The following is a 27,666-nucleotide window of genomic DNA, read 5'->3' as shown; positions in this document are numbered from 1 at the left end:
AGGGCCCGCCTGGTGGCCCAAGTGATTAGAGCACCATGCTCCTAACCCCAAGGTCTCCAGTTCAATTCTCACATGGGCCAGTGAGCTGCACCCTCTAACAGCTAAAATTGTGAATAACATTTCCCTGGAGCTGGGCTACCGTGAGTGCCGTGAGCAGCGGGAGGTTGCCGTGGGCTTCTGTGTGTTGCCACAGGATCAGCCGGTGGCCAGCATGTAGTATGAGCAGCCAAGGGCTGCTGTGTGCTGCCGACTGCCTCAGCTGGGGGGAGCGCACAGCTCATAATACCATCAGCATGGGCCAGGAAGCTGTGTCCTACACAACTAGACTGAGAAACAATGGCTTGAACCAGAGTGGGGGGAGGAGGGAGGCGGAAGAAGGGAGGAAAGACAAGGTAGGAGAAAACACCTAATTGGAAGAGCAAAAAGAAAAAGAATCTCCGAACAATGAGGATAGTTTAAGAGACTTCTGGGACAATATCAAGCATAACAACATTTGCATCATAAGGCTTGCCACAAGGAGAAGAGAAAAACCAAGGTCCAAGGATTGAAAACCTATTTGAAGAAATCAGTGACTGAAAATTTGCCTAACCTGGTGAAGGAAATAGACATTCGAACCCAGGAAGCACAGAGAGTCCCAAACAAGATGAACTCAAAGAGGCCCACACCAAGATACATCATAATTGAAACGGCAAAGGTTAAATAAAGAAAGACAGTAAAGCAGCAAGAGAAAGGCAGCTAGTTACCTACAAGGGAGCTCCCATAAGATTGTCAGCTGATTTCTCAACAGGAACTTTGCAGGCAAGAAATACTCAAAAGTGATGAAAAGCAAGGACCTATATCCAAGACTACTCCATACTCTACTACTACTCCATCAAGGCTATTATTTAAAATTGAAGGAGAGATAAAGAGCTTCTGAGACAAGAAAAAGCTAAAGGAGTTTTACCACCACTAAACAAGAAATGTTAAAGGGACTTCTTTAAGGGGGAAAAACAAATAATAAAATGGCAGTACTTCTGTATCTATCAATAATTGCTCTAAATGTAAATAGAGCAAGTGCTCCGATGAAAAGACAGGGTTGTTGAACGGATGAGAAAACAAGACCCTTATATGTGTTGTCTACAAGTGACCCACTTCAAATTGAAAGTAACAGACTGAAAGTAACAGGATGGAAAAGGGTATTTTATGTGACTGGAAATGGGGGAAAAGCTTGGATAGCAATACTTACATCAAACAAAAAAGACTTTAAAACAAAGGCTGTAATAAGAGATAAAGAGGGATATACATAACAATAAAGGGATCAATCCAACAAGAAGACATAATCCTACTAACCATCTATGCACCCAACAGAGGAGCACCTAAATATATACAGCAAATATTGACCGACATAAAGAGACAGCTGGACAGGAGTACAGTCATAGTAGGGGACTTTAACACCCCAGTGACATCAATTAATAGACCATCTAGACAAAATCAATGAGGAAACCAGTGGTCTTAAATGACACACTAGACCAGATGAACTTAATTGATATTTTTAGAGCATTTCACCTCAAACCAGCAGAATATATATGCATTCTTTTCAAGTGCACATGGAACATTTTCCAAGATAGACCATATGTTTGACCACAAAATAAGTCTCAAGAAATTTAAGATCAGCACCCTTCTCTGACCATAGTGGTATGAAACTAGAAATCAATTACAAGAAAAAAACTGGAAAACACAAACACATGGAGGCTAAATAACATGCTACTAAATAATGAATGGGTCAGCAGGATCAAGGAAGATATCAAAAGATACCTTGACAAATGACAATGAAAACACAGCAACCCAAAATCTGGGACACAGCCAAAACAGTCCTAACAGGGAAATTCATAGCAATACAGGCCTACCTCAGGAAAAAGAAAAGTCTCAAACATACAATCTAACATTACACTTAAAGGAACTAGAAAAAGAACACCAAACAAAGCCCAGAGTAAGAGAGGGAACAGAAGGAAGTTTTGTTGATCAGAATGGAAATAAGTGAAATAGAGTCTTTAAAAAGTAAGTACAAAAGATCAGTGAAACCAAGAGCAGATTCTTTGAAAAGATAAACAAAATGGATAAACCTGTAACGAAACTCAGAGAAAAAAGAGAGGACCCAAATAAATAAAATCAGATATGAAAGAGGAGAAATGATAACTGACACCACAGAAATACGAGATTATAAGAAAATATTACAAATAATGATATGCAAACAAGTTGGACAATCTGGAATAAATGGATAATTTCATAGAAACATACAATTTTTAAAGACTAAGGCAAATAGAAGCAAACAATCTGAACAGAGTGATAACTAATAATGAAATCAAGTCATTAATCAAAAACTCCCAACAAAAAAAAAGTCCTGGACCGGAAGATTTCACAGGTGAATTTTAACAAATGTTCAAAGAATTGACACCTATCCTTCTAAAAATATTCAAAAAAATTGAAGAGGAGGTGAAACTCCCAAGCGCATTTTACAAGGCCATTACCGTTATTCCAAACCAAAGACATTACAAAAAAAAGAAAATTGTAGGCCAATATCCCTGGTGAACATAGATGCCAAAATCCTCAACAAAATATCAGCAAACCAAATTCAGCAATACATTGGGCTGGTCCGGTGGGTCAGGCATTTGGAGCTCCGTGCTTCTAACTCCAAAGGCTGCCGGTTGCATTCCCACATGGGCCAGTGGGCTCTCAACCACAACGTTGCTGGTTTGATTCCTTGACTCCCGCAAAGGATAGTGGGCTGTGCCCCCTGCAACTAAGATTGAACACGGCACCTTGAGCTGAGCTGCTGCTGAGCTCCCGGATGGCTCAGTTGGTTGGAGCACATTGTCTGTACCACAAGGTTGCTGGTTTGACTCCCGCAAGGGATGGTGGGCTACGCCCCCTGCAACTAACAACTGCAACTGGACCTGGAGCTGACCTGCGCCCTCCACAACTAAGATTGAAAGGACAACAACTTGACTTGGAAAAAAGTCCTGGAAGTACACACTGTACCCCAATAAAGTCCTGTTTCCCTTCCCCAATAAAATCTTTTTAAAAAAATTCAGCAATACATTAATAAGATCATACACCATAATAAGTTGAGATTTATTCCTGGGATGTAAGGTGGTTTCAAAACCCGCAAATCAATTAACGTGATACACCACATAAAGAAAATGAAAGATAAAAGTCATATCATCGATAGATGCAGGAAAAGCATTCGACAAAATCCAGCATCCATTCATGATAAAAACTCTCAGCAATGTGGGATAGAGGGCACATACCTCAACATACTCAATGGGGAAAAGCTAAAAGTGTTCTTAATATCAGGAAGAAGAGAAGAATGCCCACTTTCACCACTTTTATTTAACATAGTATTGGAAGTCCTAGCCACAGCAATCAGACAAGTAAAAGAAATAAAAGCCATCCAGATTGGAAAGGAGGAAGTAAAACGGTCATCATTTGCAGATGACACAGTACTGTATAGAGAGATCCTTAAAGATTCCATCAAAAAAACTATTAGAGCTGATAAATGAATTCAGTAAAGTAGCAGAATACAAAATTAATACTCAGAAATCTGCAGTTTTTTTTTTTTTCAACTTTATAAATTTATTTATTTATTAGTTTCAGGTGTACAAAACAAGGTAATACTTAGACGTTCATCATCCATATCCCTCACACTGTGAACCCCCCTCCCCCCATCCACCATCCCTCCGACCCCACACCGAACCATCACATTATATATATAAAATTATAGTTGGCATTCATTAATGTCCAGCCTCTGGTGTCCAATGCCATGATCAGGTATCCACAGCATCCCTGAGGTGGTCTCCCAAACAGGACGCATGCCCATCGGATACCCAACAAAATCTCCACAACATTATAGAATACCTTCCCCAAATTAATTTTCAAAAACAAAAAAACAAAAAAAAAAAACAAAAACAAAAAACAAACAAACAAACAAAAAAAAAACCCCGAGGCCATCTTGTGGTCACCAGCTGCCTCCAAATCCCTTCACCTTTCCCCTTATCCCCAACCCCCTCCCACACACCCATCTAACCACTCTCGGTTTTTTCTCCGCGTCCCCAAAACTGTCTCTGATTAGTTCATTCGCATAGTCTTTTCTTTAGATTCCATATATAAGTGAGATCATATGGTACTTGTCTTTCTCTTTCTGACTTATTTCACTTAACATAATGTTCTCTAGATCCATCCATGTTGCTGCAAATGATAAGATTTCTTTCTTCTTTATGGCTGCGTAATACTCCATTGTATAAATGTACCACAGCTTCTTAATCCAGTCATCTACCGATGGGCATTTCGGTTGTTTCCATATCTTGGCTATTGTGTAAAGTGCTGCAATAAACATAGGAGTGCATACAGATTTTTGAATTGGAGTTTTGGATTTCTCCGGGTAGATGCCTAGGAGTGGAATTACTGGATCATAGGGTAGTTCCATTTTCAGATTCCTGAGATACCTCCATACTGTTTTCCATAGTGGCTGCACTAATCTGCAGTCCCACCAACAGTGCACTAGCGTTCCCTTTTCTCCACATCCGCGCCAGCATTTGTTGTTTGTTGATTTATTGATAATAGCCATTTTGACTGGAGTGAGGTGGTATCTCATTGTGGTTTTTATTTGCATTTCTCTGATGGTTAGTGAGGTTGAGCATTTCTTCATATGTCTTCTTGCCTTCTGTATGTCCTTTTTAGAGAAATGTCTCCCCAAGTCCTCTGCCCATTTTTTAATTGGGTTGTTTGTTTTTTTGGAGTTGAGTTGAGTAAGTTTTTTATAGATTTGTGATATTAATCCCTTATCAGATATATCATTGGCAAATATCTTTTCCCATACAGTAGGATCCCTTTTTGTTTTATTGATGGTTTCCTTTGCTGTGAAGAAACTTTTTAGTTTGATGTAATCCCACATGTTTATATTTTCTCTTACTTCGCTCGCGCGAGGGGATATATCAGTGAAAATCTTACTCCGGGTAATGTCCATGAAGTTTCTTCCTATATTTTCTTCTAGATATTTTATGGTTTCAGATCTTACATTTAAGTCTTTAAGCCATTTTGAATTTGTTTTTGTATATGGTGTAAGGAGGTGGTCCAGCTTCATTTTCTTGCATGTGTCTCTCCAGGTTTCCCAACACCACTTATTGAACAGACTGTCTTTACCCCATCGTACATTCTTGCTTCCATTGTCGTTGATTAGATGGGCATATAGGCATGGATTTACGTCTGGACTCTCTATTCTGTTCCATTGGTCTATGTATCTATTTTTATGCCAGTAACATGTTGTTTTGATTACTGTAGCCTTATAGTATAGTTTGAAATCAGGTATCGTTATACCTCCCACTTTGTTCTTATTTCTCAAGATTGCTGAGGCTATCCGGGGTCTTTTATGGTCCCATATAAATTTTAGGATTATATGTTCTATTTCTGTGAAAAACGTCGTTGGTAGTTTGATAGGAATTGCGTTGAATATGTATATTGCCTTAGGCAGTATGGACATTTTAACTATATTAATTCTTCCTATCCATGAACATGGAATGTGAGAAATCTGCAGTTTTATACACCAATAACAAGCTATGAGAAAGAGAAATTAAGAAAGCAATCCCATTACAACTGCAGCACACACACAAAAATGCCTAGGAATAAATTTAACCAAGGAGATAAAAGATCTGTACATGGAAAATTATAAGACATTGAAGAAGATGCAAATAAATGGAAACATACTGTGATCATGGATGGCAAGAATTAACATAGTTAAAATATCCTCACGTAGTGAAAGTAATCTGTAGATTCAGTACAATCCCTATCAAAAAAACAGTGCATTTTTCACAGAACAAGGACAAATAATCTTAAAATTTAGACCCTAAATAGCCACAACAGTCTTGAGATAGAAGTTTAAAATTAGAAATATGTTACCTGATGTCAAACAATACTACAAGCTGATAGTAATCAAAACAGCATGGTACTGGCAAAAAACAGTCACAGAGATCATTGAAACAGAATAGAGAGCCCAAAAATAAAGCCACGCCTGTGTGGTCATTTAATATGTGTCAAAGGAGGCAAAAATATACAGTGGGGTAAAGACAGTCTGTTCAATAAATGGTGTTGGGAAAACTGGACAGATTCATGCAAAAAAAAAACTAAACTAGACCACCTTACATCATATACAGGAATTAACTCAAAATGGATGAAATACTTAAATGTAATGCCTGAAACCATAAAACTCCTAGAAGAAAACATAGGCAATAAACTCTCTGTTTATTTTTAGACATTGCTGTTAGTAATATTTTTTTGATGTGTCTCAGGTAAGGGATACGAAAGAAAACAAACAAATGGAACAACATCAAACTAAAAAGTTACTGCACAGCAAAGGGGAAACCACCAACAAAACAAAAAGGGGAGAAGGTATTTTGCAATGATATATCTAATAAGGGGTTAATACTCAAAATTTATAAAGAATTCGTATACCTCAACACCAAAAAAGTAAACAATCCAATTGAAACTGGGCAGAGGATCTCATAGACATTTCTCCAAAGAGGATACACGCATGGCCAATACACATGTGAAAAATGCTCAATGTCTTTAATCAGAGAAATAACAATTCAAAACCACAATGAGATCTCTCCTCACACCTGTCAGAATGGCTGTCATCAATAAATCAACAAACAAGTGTTGGCGAGAATATGGAGAAAAGGGAACACTCATGCACAGTTAGTGGGATTCCAAATTTGTACAGCCACTATGGAAAACACTGGAGGTTCCTCAAAAAATTGAAAATAGAACTGGATGGAAAAGGTGAAGGGGTTAAGAAATACCAATTGGTAGTTACAAAATAGTCAGGGGGATGCTTAAGGTACAGCATAGAAAGCATAGTCTTTAATGTTACAACAATGTTACATACAGTGCTAGGTTGGGGCACGGGGAAATTACTGCATAAATATATAAATGTCTAACCACTATGCTGTATACCTGAAACTAATATAAAATTATATTGAATTTCAACTATAACTGGAAAAAATAAATATTTTTTAAAAAGAAAAGATTTCAAATCAATAATCTAAGGTCCAACATCAAGAATCTCCAAACAAAATAAAATTAATTCAAAGCAAGCAGAAAGAAGGAAAATAAGAGCAGAAATCCATGCAACTGAAAACAGAAAAATAGAGAAGATCGATGAAACAAAAATGTGGTTCTTTTATGAAAATTAATAAAATCAATAAACCTCTAGCAAGACTGATATAGAACAAAAGAAGACACTAATTACCAATATCAGGAATGAAAAAGGTTATCAATACAGACTACACAAATAAAAAAGATAAATACTATCAATAACTCTCCATACCTAAATTTGATAACTTGGATGAAGTGAACCAATTTCCTAAATAGCACAAACTATCTCGATTCACCCAATATGAAATCAGTAATTTCAGTACCCCTCCAGCTAGTAAGGATATTGAATTCATAATTTAAAACCTCAAGAAATCTTCAGGCCCAAGATTTAGCTACAGAATTCAACCAGGCATTTTAAAAATTTAACACCAATTTTACACAGATTCTTCCAGAAAATAAGAGAATAAACACTCCACTAACTCACTGTTTTAAGGTAGTGTTGACACTAAACCCAGATACAGACAATACCACAAACAGAAAACTGCAGACCAATATCTCTCATAGATAGCATTTAAATTGGCAGAGTGATTTAAAAAAAGACAACTACATATACAAAGAATTATGTATCATGACAAATGAATTTTTTTTTCAGTTATGCAGGGCTGGTTCAATATTCAAGAGCCAACATGTAATCTTCCATATTAACAGGTTAAAAGGTTGCATGATTATACCAGTTGTTAACAAAAATTTTGAGAAAATTCAGCATCCATTCATGATTTTTTAAAATCTGTCAGAAAAACAGGAATTTCTATTGCAAGTCAACTTGATAATGAGCATCTACAACATAAACCTACAGCTAACATTATCCTCAGTGGGAAGAGATTGAATATTTTATACCTAAGATCGGAACCAAGGCAATGGTGCCTGTTCTCAGTACTTTTACTCAGCATTGTAGTAGAAGTTCTTGCCAGTGGAATATCACAAGAAAGAAAAAGCATTCAAATCAGAAGGGAAGAAATAAAGTTTTCCCTGTTTAAAGATGACATGATTGTCTACATAGAAAAATCCCAAGGAATCTACAGATTGAGATGTCTCCTAGGACCACTCCATTGATTTGCACCAGCACCAGCTGTTTCCAAGATAGTCATGTGTTCTTTTGGAGTTGTGATAATGCCTCAGATAGTCATGTGTTCTTTTGGAGTTGTGATAATGCTATATGTGGTCCCCTAAGCTGCACAAATTCAATGATGGGTGACGTGTGAGTTGATCATTACATGTAACATCCTGGCCATGTTGGATAGAGGCAGTGAGGTGAACCTGTGAAATGAGTCAGTTGTTGGATGGGCAGTGGATGTGCATGAGTGATGTCAACACCGCCAGGGTTCTGTGTCAGCTTCAGTCAGGGCAGGCAGAATAAGCAGACAAAACAGATTGGGCCAAGCTACCCCATCTGGTGGCTCCGGTACTGCACTTTTTGAGGCCAACGGACCAAACAACTGGGAAGAATAGCTCCCAACTCCAAGATTATTTCCCCAAGAATAGTTAGTGGTTCCCACATGCAACCATAGATTAATCATCTGCATTAAAATGATTTAATTTGGTTTATAGTTTGCTATCTTGCTGAAAGCACTCATGTCATGAGGGGAAAAAAACTGCAAATTATCTTTATTTGAAAGGTTTTTTAGGCAAATTTTGTATGCCTTTTTGATTCAAGCATTAATTGGGGGATTTTGTTTCTGAAGTAATTGAATACAAACATATTGCTTATATAATAAAATTACAATAAAATTAACACGATATAAGATATACAAAAGTCTAATTTTTGTATACTAACAATGAGCACATGGAAAATGAAATTTAAAATGTAATACCATTTATAGTTGCCCAAATAAAGGACACGTAAGTATAAATCTAAGAAAACACGTAACAGGACTTTTATGCCAAAAGATTTAAATAAATGGAGAGATGCTCTGTGTTCACCAATTGGAAAGTTCAGTACAGGAAACATGTCAGTTCTCCCCAAATCAATATATGTTTTAACTCAATTCCTATCAAATATCAGCAATATTTTTTGTAGATATAGACAAAATTATTCTAAAATTTATCTTGTAAGATAAAGGAAATAAAATAGCTAAAACAATTTTGAAAAATAACGTAATGGGAGAAATCACTCTACCCAATTTCAAGACATATCTGAAGACTCTGGCATCAACATAAAATAGACATTTAGATCAGTGTCACAGATAAAGAACACAGAAATAGACCCACAAAATGTGGCCAAATGCTTTTTGAGAAAGAAGCAAAAGCATTTCAATTGAGGAGTCTTTTCATTGTATGGCAATAGAGCAATTAGATACCCGTACACACACACACACAAAAAAAAATGTCCTTCACCTAAGTCTTACTCCTCATACAAAAATTAGCACAAAATGGATCACAGACTTAAATGCAAGATATTAAAATGTAAAACATTTAGAAAGAAATAGGAGAAAATCTTTAGGATTTAGCACTAGTCAAAGAGCTTTTAAGACTTGACACCAAAACCCAATCCATAAAAAGAAAAACTGATAAATTGAACTTCACCAAAATTAAAAATCCTGCTTTGTAAATGATCGTGTAAAAGATGAAAAAACAGCTTTCGGCTTTCAGCGCAGGAGGCCACGGTGCAACTTTCTTTGGTCGTCCCGAATCCAGGTTCATCCGACACCAGCCGCCTCCATCATGCCACCGACGTTTGACCCCAACGAGATCAAAGTCGTATATCTGAGGTGCACTGGTGGGGAAGTCGGGGCTACATCTGCCCTGGCCCCCAAGATCTGGCCCCTAGGTCTATCTCCAAAAAAGGTTGTTGATGACATCGTTAAAGCAACTGGTGATTGGAAGGGTCTGAGGATCACAGTGAAACTGACCATTCAGAAATGACAGGCCCAGATTGAGGTGGTACCGTCTGCCTCTGCCCTGATCGTCAAAGCCTTCAAAGAACTGCCAAGAGACAGAAAGAAGCAAAAAAACATTAAGCACAGTGGGAATATCCCTTTTGATGAGATTGTCAACATTGCCCGACAGATGCGGCACCGATCTTTGGCTAGAGAAATCCCTGGAACTAGTCTTAGGGACTGCCCAGCTTGTGGGCTGCAATGTTGATGGCCGCCATCCTCATGACACCATAGAGTGTCATCAACAGTGGTGCAGTGGAATGCCCAGCTAGTTAAGACTACAAAGGAAAACATTTCAATTTAAGATCGTTTACAACCAGTGGGGGGGAAAAAAGGATGAAAAAACAAAATATAGACAAGGAGATTTTTGCAAACTGCATATCCAACAAAGGTATCTAGGATATATAAAGAACTCTCAGAACACAACAGTTAAAAGAAAATCCTGTTAGAAAATGGGAAAGTCACGAATAGACATTTAGCACAGAGAATAAACAGATGACAGGCAAGCACATAAAAATATGCAACGTCATTAGTCATTAGGGAAATACAAATTAAAATTACAATGAGATCACTACACACTTATCAAAATGGCTAAAATAAAAAATAGTAACAATACCAAATGCTGGTGAGTATGTAGAGAAACTGGATCTCCCATGTATTACTGCTAGAAATGTAAAATGGGACAGCCACTCTGGAAAATATTTAGCAGTTTCTTTAAAAACTAAACATGTGCTTTCCACAGTGATCCAGCAGCTGCACTTCTGGTTATTTAGTCCAGAGAAATGAAAGTTTATGTTCACCAGGAAACCTCTACCCAAATGTTTATAGTAGCTGCATTCATAATAGCCAAAAACTACACAAGTGACGTTCTTCACAGGTGATGCTTGAATGAACTGTGATGCATTTACACCATGGAACACAGCTCAACAATAAAAGGGAACAAACCTTTTATTAACATAACCCCCTGGGTACATCTTTACAGATTTATTCTGAGTGAAAAAAGTCCATTGCAGAAGGGTACATACTGTATGATTCCATGTACATAACAGTTTTGAAATGATAAAGTTATAAAAATGGAGAATAGATTGTTTGCTAGAGGCTAAATAGGGAGTAGGGGCAGGAGGGAATTAGGTGTAGATTATAAAGGCAACACGAGATTCTTGGGATCAGACTGCTCACAGGATGTTAATTGGGGTAAACTGGGTAAAGGGCCCAGGAAATCTCCATTATTATTATTATTATTATTATTATTATTATTATTATTATTATTATTATTATTATAACTGCATGTGACTCTTTAATGAAATCTCAAAATAAAATGTTTAAATCGATAAAGTAAATATCTGTGGTTAAATCTTAGGTATATGATAAATCAATATCAAGGGTCATTTGAAGGTGTTATTTTTATTTTTTTTTATTTTTTTATTTTTTATTTTTTTTTTTAATTAATTTTATTGGGGTGACAATTGTTAGTAAATTTACATAGATTTCAGGTGTACAATTCTGTATTACATCGTCTATAAATCCCATTGTGTGTTCACCACCCAGAGTCAGTTCTCCTTCCATCACCATATATTTGATCCCCTTTACCCTCATCACCCACCCCCCACCCCCTTACCCTCTGGTAACCACTAAATTATTGTCTGTGTCTATGAGTTTTTGTTTCTCATTTGTTTGTCTTGTTCTTTTTGGTTTATATACCACATATCAGTGAAATCATAGGGTTCTCTGCTTTTTCTGTCTGACTTGTTTCACTTAGCATTATTCTCTCGAGATCCATCCATGTTGTCACAAATGTTCCTATATCATCTTTCCTTAACGCCGAATAGTATTCCATTGTGTATATGTACCACAACTTCTTTATCCATTCATCTATCGAAGGACATTTTGGTTGTTTCCATGTCTTGGCCACCGTAAACAAAGCTGCAATGAACATCGGAGTACACGTGTCTCTATAGAGAAATGCTTTTATATTTTTGGGGTAGATACCCAGGAGAGCGATTGCTGGGTCATATGGTAATTCTATTCGTAATTTCTTGAGGAACCTCCACACTGCCTTCCATAGCGGCTGCACCAGTCTGCATTCCCACCAACAGTGTATGAGAGTTCCTTTTTCTCCACAGCCTCTCCAACACTTGTTACTATTTGTTTTGTTGATGAAAGCCATTCTGACTGGGGTGAGGTGATATCTCATTGTGGTTTTCATTTGCATTTCTCTGATGATTAGCGATGTTGAGCATTTTTTCATATGTCTATTTGCCATTTGTATATCCTCTTTGGAGAAATATCTCTTCAGGTCCTCTGTCCATTTTTCAATTGGGTTGTTTGTTTTGTTGTTGTTGAGTTTCATGAGTTCCTTGTATATTTTGGATATTAGCCCCTTATCAGAGGAACTGTTTGCGAATATCTTCTCCCATTCAGTTGGTTGCCTCATTATTTTGTCAATAGTTTCTTTTGCTGTGCAGAAGCTTTTCAGTTTCATATAATCCCATTTGTTTATTTTAGTTTTTACTTCCATTGCCTTTGGAGTCAAATTCATAAAATGCTCTTTGAACCCAAGGTCCATAAGTTTAGTACCTATGTTTTCTTCAATGCAGTTTATTGTGTCAGGTCTTATGCTTAAGTCTTTGATCCATTTTGAATTAATTTTGGTACATGGTGACAGATAACAGTCCAGTTTCATTCTTTTGCACGTAGCTATCCAATTCTGCCAGCACCATTTATTGAAGAGGCTGTCTTTCGTCCATTGTATGTTTTTAGCTTCTTTGTCAAAAATTATCTGTCCATATTTATGTGGTTTTATTTCTGGGTTCTCAATTCTATTCCATTGGTCTATGTGTCTGTTTTTCCGCCAATACCAAGCTGTTTTGATTATTGTAGCCCTGTAGTACAAGGAAAAATCAGGGAGTGTGATACCTCCAGTATTGTTCTTTTTTTTTAATATTGCTTTGGCTATTCGGGGTCTTTTGTGGTTCCAAACAAATCTGATGATTTTTTGTTCTATTTCTTTAAAAAATGCCATTGGGATTTTAATGGGGATTGCATTAAATCTGTATATGGCTTTGGGTAATGTGGCCATTTTAACTATGTTGATTCTTCCAATCCATGAGCACGGAATGTCTTTCCATTTCTTTGTGTCTTCTTCAATTTCTTTCAAAAATGTCTTATAGTTTTCAGCATATAAATCCTTCACATCCTTGGTTAAGTTTATTCCTAGGTATTTTATTCTTTTTGCTGCAATTGCAAAAGGAATTGTTTTTTCTATCTCTTTTTCTGAGATTTCATTGTTGGTATATAGGAAAGCAATGGACTTTTGTACGTTGATTTTGTAGCCAGCAACTTTACTATATTCATTGATTGTTTCTAATAGCTTTTTGGTGGAGTCTTTAGGGTTTTCTATGTATAGCATCATGTCATCTGCAAAGAGTGACAATTTAACTTCTTCATTCCCAATTTGGATGCCTTTTATTTCTTTCTCTTGCCTGATAGCTCTGGCGAGGACTTCCAACACTATGTTGAAAAGCAGAGGTGATAGGGGACAACCTTGTCGTGTTCCTGAACGTAGAGCAAAGGGCTTCAGCTTTTCACCATTAATTATGAGGTTAGCTGAGGGCTTGTCGTATATGGCCTTTATTATGTTGAGGTATTTTCCTTGAAGGTGTTATTTTTAAATTAGATAATATTTTTGACTGCTGAGCTCAAAGGATTTATAAATGGTGCAAAATGAAAACTGAGGGTCATAAAGACAAAAGTTTGAATCGAGAAGAAGATTGCCCAATGGGTTCTATGCCTGAACTCATCTACCCAGGATTGCCGAAGCACATACTAAGAGCGCATATAGTATATACTTAGAAAGCTATAGTGTATACTTAGAAAGCCGAGCTTCCCTTCACCAGTTTCCCTTCACTTTTTATTCCAATTTAACTTTTTTCTTTAGTTGTATTTAAATATAAGTGACAAATATGTGACTTTTTAGGTGGAGTATTGCTTCTGGAAAATCCAAAAGGCGATAATAGGTTGGACCTTTTAAAGCTGAAGAGTGTTGTTACTAGCATTTTTGGTGTGAATGATACAGAGCTGGCTGTCTTCCATGGTGAAACAGGTATGTGGGAAGTTGCAGTACACGCATGGTCTTTGACACGAGGCAGACTTGTGAACATGGTAAGTTGATAGCAGTTATGCCCCACAGCCTTTGCCTTCCTGCTGAGTGTGCATCAGCGCTCTGTCTCTGCTCCTCTACACTGTGTGACACAGCTGAGAAAGCACACTGGGCTTATTAGGAGGCAAAAGCTCCAATCCTACCCTCTCACCTCCTAGCCATGTGATGGGTTCTGGGCTTCAGAGACTTTCCCGGTGAGTTTTAACTTTATTAAACTTAGTGCCTGCATCTTGCTAAATCCAGATTCTCAGTAAGCCTAAGCCTAAATAAAATTTAAAAAAATTGTAAGTACATTCTTTCCCCGTCATGGGTTAAAATATGAGAGACATCTTGCAAAAAAAAAAAAAAAAAAAAGACGTTTGAGTCCTTACCCCTAAACGTGGCTTTCTTTAGAAATAGGGTCATTGCAGAGTTAAAGTGAAGTAAGGTGAGCCCTGCTCCAATATGACTGGTGTCCTTATAAGAAGACAGCCATGTGAAGACACGGACACACAAGGAGAACACCATGTGATGACAGGCAGAGACTGGAATTGCACAGCTGCAAGCAGAGAAACACTAACGGTTGCTGGGAACCTCCCACAGCTGGGGAGAGGAAAGGAAGGGCCCCCCCGCAGGTTTCAGAGGGAGCGTGGCCCTACTAACAACTTGATTTCAGACACTAGCCTCTGAAACTGAGACAACACATTTCTGTTGTTTTAAGCCCCTTAGTTTACAATTCGTACAGCAGCTGTAGGAAAGTACTAAACTCATTTTATGAATCCAAATGCTCATTTTCAGAAACTTTTAAATAGAGAAAATAAAAATGGCCAATAAAGGAATACCTGCTGAACCTCAATAGTAAAAACCACAGTGAGGTACTATTACTCGCCACCAAATTGGCCAAAACTAGGAAAATTTTTCAGTATTAAATGTTGTCGGGGGTATTGTGTAATAGGAACTCTAATTCACTGCTCGATTGCAAATTGTTAGAACCACCATAGAAAACCATACGCCATCGTACCCGTTAACGGGTGAAGAAGGGAAGCAAACGTGATGTGGGAGAAACCAGGGAAGCAGCGGTCTGGAGGAGGGTGCTTAGTTGGAGGATCTGGCCAGGATCCTCCCAGGGGAGCTGGTTTGTAAATCAGTGGAAGGTTTGGTTCTCCACCTGAAGTTGCTGTCGGATGACAAAGGGGACATCAAGGGCAGACTTGAAAAATAAAAGGAACTCATATGTCCCGACCTGCAGGATCGACAACGGAAGACCTGGGGGAGAAATAAGGGCTCGGGGGAACAGGGGTACGTGAGAAATGGAGACAAAACAGGAGTCTGATCAAGTCTCTCTTTATTGAAGGTAACAGCTTGTATATATATACGTTTAAGCACAGCAAGGAAACGCCTGATCTCCCGTTATCGGGACCGACCAATCAGAGGGTGCTTCGTCAGGTCGGCATAGCGGACGGGGTACAGGGGGCTGCGTCATTTCGGGGAAATGGCGGGCTGGCTGAGAATTCGAAACTTAAATCAGAAGCTAAACCTAAGATTGGCCCAGGGGCAACCAGGTGCAAACATGTCCGGGCATGTCCGGGCAGGCCAGCCCTGGACACTCATACCTGTCTGGCCACATCTAACACCCACCGTGGGGACATGCAGAATTAGCTCTGCATGGTAACTGCTCATGCACCTGGCCCAGGAGTCGGAAGAGCACAGGACTTGTGCGGGCTGCTTGCTGGCCCCTCTGACCCCTTGAGTAACATCCTGTGAAGGCTGCGTGGTGCTTGGGCCCCACATTGACCTTTTGAACATAATGGTTGTAACTAAACTGCCTTCCAAATCCTGTGCACCTTTCTCTATGGTCACCTCTAACCCAAACCAGGTCAGTCAGAAAGTTCTGGGAAACTTCTAGCTTAGCTAAGTTAACAGTAAAACTATTACAGTCCACCCCTTGTGATTTTGGCATCTATACTAGGCTCTGTAAACTATGTCTAACTTACAGATAGGACCATCATAAAATAAAAAATTCTTTCAACTGAAAACATGCTACCCATGTTTGGCTAACTTGTTACCCAAAACTTCATAAAAAGGCACCTTACCCATCTTTAGGTGATGTTGATTTCTAGCCTGAGTTACATTTTCCCCATTACTGTCCTTTACTGATAATGTAGTTAACTTCTGTTAATATGTTTTATGCTATATGGTAGGAAAGTAAGAGAGTAGAAAAATAAGAATTGGTGTTACATACACAAATATATTATCTAAATAAGAAAGAAGTCATAACCATTACGATCCCAGTTCTGTAACTGAACACGTGGTCAAAGTTTTCATCTATTATGTACCATACGTGGCTCTCTGATTTAGAGCAGGGGGTCAGCAAACTTTCTCAAAGGGAATGTAAATATTTTAGACGAGGAGCTATAGCTGCCATTAAAGTACAAAAGCAGCCATGAGAATATATTTCTAAAAATGTTCATAAAAAAAAAAAGGTCAAGGCTGTGTTTTATTAAAACTGTATTTGTATAAACAGACAACCAGCCAGGGACCATATTCTGCCTATCCCAGGTTTAAAGTGTAAAGGGTATCCAGCCCTGCAAACTGTTGCCGCCTAGATGGTCCTGAAACAGTCTTTAAAAGGCCATTCCATCGTTTCTCTAGCTCTTTCATGATGATGGGGAGTGAATTCTCTGAACACACACCTTGCCACACCTCATTTGCTGAGAAAATGAGTTCCTCGGACAAAAGCAATGCTGTGTGAGATGCCATATTGGTGAATAATACATTCCCTAAGTCCATGGATAATGGGTTTGATAGAAGCATTGCAGGCAACAAATACTAACCCATAACCAAAACAGATGTCTATTCCCATAAGAACAAAGCACTGCCTTTTCCATGATGGAAGTGGCCCAGTAACCATTCTGCCATCAGGTGCCCTCATTCTCCCTGGCAATCATACTATATGGTAGGTGGGATGCACTGTGCAACCAGCAAAATCTGTTCAGAGTAGAAGTCGAGTTCCTTGAGCCCTGTATGACCCCCTCACAGCCAGAACAGCCCCTTTGTTTGTCGGTCCGTTGGGCAAAGACTTCCAAAAATGGGTCATACTCTCTACCTGGTTTTTAGGATCCTCATTCACAGTCTGCCCATTTGGAGGAATCTGTCCACATGCCTTTGCCCTGACTTCTTTGTCACCAGTTTTTCAATTCTGTTCGAAGTCCTTGGTCATTCCTAATCAGTCAAACTATTAAGCACTGCCCATGGATCAGTGGAGATCCATTCCCTGGCCATCTCACCTGAGCATCATGAACAGTTTGGTGAATGAAGCTATGCCCATTGGGGACTCCTGGCCACACTTCTTCAGGGCCACCCATTCGATGGTGTAGCTTATTGTGTAGAACCATCCACACAGCTCTGTCAGCTGGTGAGTTCTCAGGAAGCCACTGGTATGGGTCAAGGGGTTGCCTCGCCCAGGCTCGGCATGGGCGTCTAACCACTAGGTGGGGCAGGTCCCTTATTCCTTGAGGGTCTGTCTCCCTCAGCCTGGTTTCATACATTCCTCTTCCACTCCCCATTCACCTATGTTTACATATCTAAGCAATGTTTAAGTTTTTATATATGAAATTATACTAAGTGTATTGTGTGTCTTGCTATTTTCCACATGTGTTCATGAGTCAAATAACTTATATAATTATTATATTTTTTAATATAAGGCTCTTGGTGAAATTTGGGATTCTGATATAGGAGGAAATTTTAAGAGGCACTATAATATACAGTTGATCTTTGAACAATGTGGGTAATAGGGGCACTGACCCTTACCACCCCCACGCACCCCACTACTCCCCCGTAAAAAATCTGAGCATAACTTTTGACTCTACAGTTCAGCCCTTCACATCCACAGATACAACCAACTGCGGATGGAAAGCAGTATTTTCCGTCTGTGGATGGGAATGTGAAAATACTGTTTCGATCCCCGGATGCAAAAACAAGGGCTGATTATATTTACCGAAAAAATATCCACACATAAGTGGACCTGCACAGTTCAAACTTGTGTTGTTCAAAAGTTAACTATACAGGGAAAATACTAAAACGGGAAATAACAATTTGCCTATATTTTAATTTATAAATATGCTATTTATTTTGCATCTATATCATTTTCTACTAATTAATTGCATGTCGTTTAAGCCTGATTTTATAGAAAAGGCAATGTCTTTTGATAAACAATTAAGTGGAAAGAATCCCTGTAAAGATGGATGTATGATAGTTTAATAATTAAATAGGAAAAAGGGAATGACTTCAGCTCTGAACTATCCACCCCTGAAAGAATGATTTCTTGTTATTGTTTTTGTTATTTTTAGAAATACAAAGCCAAACCAACTTACTGAGTCTTAGTGGAAAAACACTGTGTGTGACTGCAGGATCAGCTCCCTGTCTGATTGCTGGTCCTAGTACTCTTCTCTGTCAGTATATCAACCTACAGCTCCTGAACGCAAACCCACAAGGTGCGTGCCTCTGCTGTGAACACCCTCAGCAGGTGGGTTGTGGGGTGCTGGGCATTAAGGCTTCCTTGAATATTCAATCTCTCTGTCTTATGTGGACTTTTCAGGTTGGCATCATCGTAGTGATTTAAGTCCCACCCTGCTGTAGTGGCACATAAGGGCTTGTTTCCTTTGGCATATTTATGTAGGAACATTTGACTTGGTGAGGAAATGAGATAAATTGGTTAGGTAAAGTTACAGCTAAATGAAGCTGAATAGTTTAAATGCCAAAACTTTTTAATTTTGCCTTATTTTTTTTCTTGGAAAATGTTTTGAAAACTGTTCTTTTTCTCTTGTTATTTTGGGATCCTCATTGTACACATTTGTTACCGAAGCCTCGGGCTCTTCATTTGACTGTTTACTGAATATCTGTTCCCCAAGCTCCCCCTTTCCCTTTGTGAGATGTTTAAGGCTGTTTCTGCAAACTGTACAGCTGTCCCACTCCACTCGTGCTCTTGAACCTACTGCTGCTGGCTTTCCAGGAAGAAAAATCCAGTAGGTTTTTCTTGAACCTACTGCTGCTGGCTTTTTTTTTTTTTACCGCCTCCATTAGAGCTCCAGTACCTAGAGGTGAATGCTCAGGATTTAATCCAGTTTGTTCTTTCTTCTGCAGAGGGTTTAATGGGAACAGTGGGCACTCTCCTCCTTGAAAACCCACTTGGGCAGAATGGACTCACTTACCAAGGTCTTCGGAATGAAGCAGCCAAGCTGTTCGGCCTTCGCAGCAGGAAGCTAAAGCTGTTTCTGAATGAGACTCAGATGGATGGTGAGATAGTAGAACATGCCAAATTTTTGTTTTGTTTGTTTTTATTTTGTTGAAAATAGATTTGATACCACTGACCAATTATAGGTTATGTGTGTGAAAGGTGGTGCTAGTATTGTCTTTTTTTTTGCTTTCTCCAGAAATTAACCATAATATAATCTTTATAAATATAGTATTTAAAAGGATGATTACTTTTTGCTTTAAAAATAATCTAAAAATTATATTGGTATGCTATTAAAAATCCCTGTTTCTAGAAAAATTAGCATATTTGCAGATCCTAAATTGTTCTCTAAGAATCAAAATGATAACACTGTTGTAAAATAACAGCTCGCAGGAAACACATTATTAACTCATAACACATTGTACCTCCTCCTTTACAGTTTATAAAGCAGTCTCACATGCATTTTCTCAATGAGTTGCATAAGAATGTGAAGAGCTAGGTCATCAGTTGACATACTCCCCATCCACTAATTCAGAAGATAGACTCAAGACAATGGCTTGCACAGGCCAGTGTCTGCAAGGACATGTTCTCTCTCTCATACCCCCCTTTGCATCATCCACCTCTGTGGTATCAGCTTCCATGCTGTCTTGACAATTTCTCTGTTGACATCTGAGCCCTCCCCTCTAAATTCTGCTCTGTAATCCCTATTACACATCGGGCATGTTCGCTTTAATGTTGCTGTCATTGTGTCATTGGAATCATTTCCCCAAAGTTTCCAGTGGAGTCTGTTTTTTCTCTTTGTAGCCATCCTTATCATCCCAACTCAAAACCTTCTACCATTCCATGTTTTTATTTATATAGCTTTATAGCCTGGGATTTATTGGACTTTCAGAATCAGGGTTTGTGTTGTCTTCTACCACTGGTGGAAAACTGCCTGGCCTTATCTTTTCCAGAGTTACCTCTTACCTTTGATTTTCTGCAGTTTGAATATGATATGCTTAGGTATAAGGCATTCTTCATTTCTCTTAGACTGTTTTGATTTCTAAAATGTCCTTTATTTCCATTCTTTCAGCTGTAATCCCCTATTATCATACAGGGCTCCATGTGATGTCCTGGTAGGGTGTGGAGGGAGGGGAAGTGGGAATGTATCTATAATTTTATGATTAGGTCTCACTCAGTCTTCACTGAGCCTGTGGCTCTGGGCTGTGACCTTCACAGGTGTTTCTCAGCTTTTTAATTTTTTTTCTCCTTAGGTGAGAAAGGAAGGCTATAAGGGGCTAGAGTTGGGTATTCCCCTTCCCCTGGGTCAGTTAGGCTCTGATTTTTTAAAAAATTGAAATAATAAAATGTAATTATTCATAAGGAAGGACTTCCGCCATTTTGCAGGCATTCTTTTCTGAAAGTCTTATACCTTTTTTTGTCCCTCATTTCCTTCATTCACTGACACCTTTTGTGTGTTTGATTTTTTTGTAGTATACCATTTTGATTCTCTTCTCACTTCCTTTGTGTATTTTTTTAGATATTTTCTTAGTGTTTACTATGGAGATTACAGTTGACATTCTAATTTATAACAATCTCGTTTGAATTAATATCAATTTAACTTATAAAAACTCTGCTCCTATTCATCTCTGCCCATTTATATTCTTGTCAGAAATTACATATAATTACATATAAATTTTTAATTGTGTTTCATGTATTTGCCTATTAAATTATATACAAAACAAAAACTGGAGCTACAAACCAAAAATTCAGTAACCATTCACATAGTTATGAGTTACTGTCTAGCGTCCTTGCATTTCAACTTGAAGGACTCTCTTTACCATTTTTTGTAGGGCAGGTTTAGTAGTAATGAACTCCCTCAGCTTTTCGTTTCTTTGTTTGGGAATGTTTTAATCACTCCTTAATTTTTGAGAAATACTTTTGCCAGATAGAGAATTCTGTGTTGATAGTTTTTTCTTTCAGAACTTTATGTTATCCCATTGCCTTCTGGCTTCCCTGTTTGCTGATTAGAAATAGGTTGTTAATCTTACTGAATGTCCCTGTTACGTTGCTTCTCTTTCACTGTTTTCAAGATTTGGTCATGATTTCTTCAGATAGTCTTTCTACCTTTTTCTTTCTTATCCTTCTGAAACTCCCATAATGTATTGTATGTTGGCCCACTTGACTGGATGATTTCAGACGTCCTATCTTTAGTCTCACTGATTCTTCTGCCTGCTTAAATACACTGTTTAGCCCCTCTAGTGAATTTATTTCAATTATAGTACTTTTCAGCTCCAGAATCTCTGTTTGGTTCTTTTTTATAGTTTCTCTTTATTGATATTCTTAATTTATTGATACTTGTGTCCATGGTTTTCTTTTAATTCTTTGTGGTTTCCATTGGTCTGTGGTTTTCCATTTAAGAGGGTTGTTTTAGAGTGTTTGCAAGTTCAAGTATTTGCACTTCCTCAGGGACAGATTCTATGAATTTATTTTTTCCTGTGAATGGGCCATACTTTCCTTTGTCTGCCTTGTGATTTGTTGTTAATTGTTGTTGTTGTTGTCGAGAACTGGACATTTGAATACTATACTGTGATAACTCTGGAAATCAGTTTCTCCCCCTCCCTAGAATTTGCTGGTTTTGATATTTAAAGGCTGTAATCGTTCATTTGTTTTATGACTTTTCCCAGTGATTTTTTGCAAAGACTGTATTCCTGCTTGTCTGTAGTCACTGAAGTCTCTGTCCCTTTAGCTTATATCCAGCTACTGATGGATAGAGATCTTTTTGACCTGCAGGAGCTTCAAGTTTAAAAACAAAATACCCGCCTCTCCCAATCTGCAGACTGGCTTTGTGTGGGTCACTCCGTCAGCACAGCCAGGCTATTTACAACTCTGCTTCAGCCTTCATGTCCTGTTTGCACTGAGCCTGAGGAGCAGCCAGATTTGGCCAGAAAAGCCTTTACCTTTTTCAGTACTGAAAGCTTTGGCTGTTCTCAGGTCTTTTCTGTGTATGCACCCCGGCCTGGGCGGTTGGTAACGCCCTCATTGTCCACAGAAACTCGCCTGCTTTTCCTCCCAGGCCTTACGCAGTCTATCTATATTTCAGTCATAATCTTTTGCCCACACAGCTGTGAGCTTTTTATTTGCCTTACATTGTTTTTAAGCAATACCTACCACTTTCTGCCCTGAGTGAGTTCCAATTTAGGCAAAACAAAGATAAGCACCTTATGTAAGCATTTCCCGTAGCCCCCAGTCAGGTTAGAATAGTAACACAGTATTGTCGCTCTGTTCCTCCCAGAACTATGTGCCAGGGTCCCATACAGGGAAGATGGGCTGCTGTCTTCAAGCCCACTGCCAAGCGAGGAGGGAGCCTGACACACAAGCTGGTATCTCTAGCCTCATTTTCACTGTATTTTTCCTCTGAAAATTGCCTTTCATAAAATGTTAATAATTTGGTAAATTAGAAGGATCACATAAGGCTTACAGTTTTAAAAACTCACTGATGCCTTCTTGCTTATTCCACTAGATTCTAAATATCATCTCCAGATCCTGTAGTTATCTATTAAGAAGGCAGCATTGAGAGTATTTTTACAGTCAATATTCCTGCTAGGAAGAACCCATTTCTGGAGAAAGTTGATCCTTTCCTTTGAATTCAGATCTCACTAGAAGCAAAATGCCCCACACTAGGCAAAGAATTTTTTTAAATTTTCTTTTCTCATTCCCTCTCCCTTTTTGAGTTTTTATATATTCAACTGTATTTGCTTTATGCTTTGGATACTCAAATTTTTTACCTTTGGCCATATTGGCTCCCATATTCTTTGACATGAGCTCTTCAGTCTTGGAAAAGATCTTGTTTTCTGGCGTCACAAGATGTCCTAGTCTTACCATGTACTCTTACTTCCCCAGACCTAGAAATGGCTGTTCTTCCTATTACAGGAACCACAAATCTGGGCTATTGGCTTGGCTTTATGTCTAAGCCTTTTCTGTAAACATAGGAAATATCTGTTTGGTGGTATGGAGCAAGAGGTTATGGGGACATCTTGGGCAATACCCAAGGGGTTGAGGGCACAGTCCTCCATAAGTCTGACCAAGACTTCTAACCCCAACTGTAAGAGGTTAGGGTCCAACTACAGCCTCAAAGGGAAGGGTCCACACAAGGCCACTGTCACTTCTGGTTTTTCAAAACCACTCTCAGGTTTGGTAATTTGCTAACACATTTCACAGAACTTACTGTGAGCTATTGCATTCACAACTACATTTATTACAGGGAAAGGATAAAACATAGAACCAGGCAAATGAATAGATATGCAGGACCAAATCTGGGAGGGGTCCAGACACAGAGCTTCAGTTGTCTTCTCCCCAAGGAGTCCTGGCCCTGATGCATGTCAGTATGTAGTGTGTGACCAACCAGAGAAGCTTGCCCCCGAGCCTTGGCGTCCAGTTTGTATTGAGCCCTCATTGTGTAGGCATGATTGACTCATTGCCCATGTGATTGATCTTACTCCTACCCTGAATCATGGTTGGTCCTTCTGGCATCATCTCATTAGCGTAAACTATCAGATGTGATCAAGGGCCCACCACAAGTAACAGAAGACACTACTATCACTCAGGAAATTTCATGGTTTTAGAGATTCCCCAGGAGCTGGGACAAAGGTCACACCTCTGTAAGGTGCAGCCAAATTCATTGCTACTTGGGCAGTTAACATTTTTAAAATATTTATCCAGAATAGGTAGAAAATTTATTATTTTTTAACTTCCTTCTATTCCAGAAATTACAGAGGAAATCCCCATGAAGACTTTGAACACGAAGACTGTGTATATTTCTGTATTACCGACAACAGCTGACTTCTAACATTCAGTTATCAGTGTCGTCAGTCAGCCTTTTCCTGGCATGTACCTGTCCCTATACACACACACACATACATACACACACACACACACACACACACACACACACACAGAAGGTATTTCCTTCAGGTGCATGTACAGGTATAATATTCCGTTTTTGGTCTGAATATGAAATGGGATTGACTCAACAAGTGGCTTGAGACCTCACAGTAATATTCACAGTTAACCTAAACACCTATGCAGTCATGTTTGATAGAGGTTACAATGTTACCTCAGCGTTACAGAGTTCATTTCTCTACTTAAATTCTTAAGTATAGAAGTATAGAAGGTAGAAGTGATTTAAATGGCATGGTATATATAATTCTATGGTCTTTTAAAACTTAAATATAAGACCTCTTGAAGGAATGGACACTGTTAGATATATTTCAGCTACCTGGATTTTCCTGGGTAATTTGATGGAATATTTTGTTTTAGTAAATCAAAACAATAAACATGCTTTCTCTCAGATAATAAATGTATTAAAAGTAATTCATTCTCTCATCGTTTAATGATACTTGAAATTTATAATCTTTAAAAAACACAGAAACTTCATAGTGACTTCTGTATTAAAACATGTACTAAAACATCTCATTTTACTTCTTCCCAAAATCCTGTGTGGCAAAGAAACAGATGCCAACACAAAATTAGATGTGCAAGAATTCACTGGGGGAAATATACATGAGGAGTAAAGGGGAGAAGGAGCAAGAATAGAGGGTGCCTGCAGACTACAATTTAGGTCTGGCACCTGGGAAAAGATGAGGGGAAGATTAATTAGAAACAGCCTAGACTGCAGTGTAACTTTCAGAAAATCTTGATCAGTTTAATGAAGAGTCCCAGGACAAGGAAAGAGTCTGTAGAAATGACTTGTCTTTGTAGACAGTGGAAATGACCTGTCTTTGTACTGCTGCATTGCTTAGTCAATGGCTTGGAGCAGTCCGGGTAGGCGTGGTCTCAGCACGAATGCCTCAGTGGATCTGAATGTGTAGTGGCTGGAAGCTGTCAACCAGCTATGCTTCTTGCCTCAGGTTCTCCTAAGGGGAAATCTGCATGGTGCTTCTCTCTGGGTGCTACAATAACTATTCAAATCCAAACCCACAACATTGGAAGAAACAAAACAAAGTAATAAGTGTTGACAAGGATGCAGAGAAATTCGAACCTTTGTGCACTGTAGGTGGGGATGTAAAATGGTGCAGTCACTGTGGGAAACAGTATGGAGGTTCCTCAAAAAATTAAATATGGGGGGGGGGGGTGCCGGCCTGGTGGCTCAGGCGGTTGGAGCTCTGTGCTCATTAATTCTGAAAACTGCTGGTTCGATTCCCACATGGGCCAGTGGGCTCTCAACCACAAGGTTGCCGGTTCAACTCCTCGAATCCCACAAGGGATGGTGGGCTCTGCCCCCTGCAACTAACAACGGCAACTAGACCTGGAGCTGAGCTGCACCCTCCACAACTAAGACTGAAAGGACAACAACTTGACTTGGAATAAAGTCCTGGAAGTACACACTGTTCCCCAATAAAGTCCTGTTCCCCTTCCCCAATAAAAATAAATAAATAAATATAGGGGCAGTCGGATGGCTTGGTTGGTTAGAGCGCGACCTCTTAACAGGGTTGCCAGTTCAATTTCCACATGGGCCTGTGCGCTGCGCCCTCCACAACTAGATTGAAGTCAACAAGCTACTGCTGAGCTGCTGTAGGGGCAGCCGGATGTCTCAGTTGGTTAGAGCGCGAGCTCTGAACAACAGAGTTGCCGGTTCAATTCCTTCATGGGATGGTGGGCTGCATGTCCCTAGAACTAAAGATTGAAAACGGTGACTAGACTTGGAGCTGAGCTGTGCCCTCCACAACTAGATTAAAGGACGACTTGACTTGGAGCTGATGGGCCCTGGAAAAACACACTGTTCCCCAACATTCCCCAATTTAAAAAAAAAAAAAAAGAAAAGGAAATAAAGATACTTCTAGGTCCAATTTTTTTTAAAAAAGTTAAATATAGAACCACCCTATGATCCAGCAATTCCACTTCTGGGTATATACTCTAAAGCACTAAAAGCAGAGTTTTGAAGAGCTATTTGCACACCCAAGTTCATTATAGCATTCATTGTTCACAGCAGCCAAGTGGTAGAGCAATCCAAACATCCATTGAGGGATACATGGGTAAAGAAAATGGGGTCTATACATGCAATTGAATATTATTCAGCCTTTAAAAAGAAGGATAAACTTTAAGGACATTATGCTAAGTGAAATAAACCAGGTACAAAAAGACAAATGCTATATGATTGTACTTACATGAAGTACCTACAAGGTGGATCAAACAATACTGTGAATGATTAAATTAAAAAAATTATCACAGTTAAAGATGCATTGCCAATAATACTCCTCAAATACTCCCCCTGGCTTTGAACACACTTATCCCAACATTCTGGCCACTCTCTGAAGCAATTCTGGAAGTCTTTCATGAGTGTCTTTAGTTTCACTGTCATGGCTGCCTGGATGTCCTCAATCATTGTGACTTTGGGGAAGAGCCAGAAGTCGCACGGTTCCAGATCCAGTGAATAAGGTCAATGAAGACACACCGTAATGTTTTTGACAGAAATTGCCATATACCAGAAGCGGTGTGTGACACAACATTGTCATGATGGAGGATGATTTACAGCACACTTTTAAACACACCTTTCAACCGTAGCTTACACCTGACTGGAGTGAACAAGGTGAAACTTGTCACACAGTTACTAATGTTTGACACACCACTCCCCATATTGAAGATCCCTGTCTGTCTGTTGGATGGCACTTGGCAGCAACATTCACCGTATTTTGTAATCACAGCGGAAAGGCTCCACGTCACACATCACTTCTGGTATGGCAATTTCTGTTAAATAAAAACATTATGGTGTATCCTCATCCACCTTATTCACCAGATCTGCCACTGTGCAACTTCTGACTCTTCCCCAAAGTCAAAATGACCATGAAAGTAATCAATTCAAAACGTAACTGCTCCCAGTAGCCAAAGCTGGAACAATTTGAACAAGCAAAAAAATTAGTATTGGATTAAAATACAAAGTATGGCAGTCCCCCACCCCCATCTGCAGTTCATTTTACATGTTTTTAGTTAGTTAACTGTGGCCCAAAAATATTAAATGAAAAATTCCAGAAATAAATAACTCCTAAGTCTTAAAGGACATCGAGGTAGCTATGAGAGCACAACTAAACACACGAAAGAGGACTTCCAGAACTGCTTCAGAAAATGGCAAGAATGATGGGATAAGTGTGTTCAAAGCAAGGGGAAGTATTTTGAGGGGGACTAATGGCAATGTGTTTTTTACTGAAATGTTTTCATTTAAACACTATTATTTGATCACACCTTGTAGAGTAGTCAAA

General features: G+C 38.9%; 1 protein-coding gene and 1 pseudogene across 7 annotated transcripts in view; both read left to right on the top strand.

Moving 5' to 3' along the window:
- IARS1 (isoleucyl-tRNA synthetase 1) overlaps window positions 1–27,666 on the top strand; it is a 98,454-nt gene that overhangs the window by 66,658 nt on the left and 4,130 nt on the right. For 3 of the 6 annotated variants that reach the window (XM_081065723.1, XM_081065720.1, XM_081065721.1), the window contains exons 31-34: window positions 14,038–14,163; window positions 18,549–18,692; window positions 19,342–19,494; window positions 24,178–26,207. In XM_081065723.1, the coding sequence (XP_080921849.1) occupies window positions 14,038–14,163; window positions 18,549–18,692; window positions 19,342–19,494; window positions 24,178–24,260 (506 nt within the window). In that variant the 3' untranslated portion in view covers window positions 24,261–26,207. Of the gene's footprint in view, window positions 1–14,037; window positions 14,164–18,548; window positions 18,693–19,341; window positions 19,495–22,706; window positions 22,795–24,177; window positions 26,208–27,666 lie in introns of those variants that run through there. The other 3 variants (XM_081065724.1, XM_081065722.1, XM_081065725.1) reach the window with 2 other exon arrangements.
- LOC308504638 (large ribosomal subunit protein uL11-like) lies at window positions 9,847–10,337 on the top strand (annotated as a pseudogene). The gene has a single exon. The product of its transcript is annotated as a large ribosomal subunit protein uL11-like (transcript).

The sequence above is a fragment of the Rhinolophus hipposideros genome, assembly GCF_964194185.1.
Source record: "Rhinolophus hipposideros genome assembly, chromosome: 11".
NCBI lineage: Eukaryota > Metazoa > Chordata > Mammalia > Chiroptera > Rhinolophidae > Rhinolophus > Rhinolophus hipposideros.
This window is presented reverse-complemented; position numbering and strand designations above follow the sequence as displayed.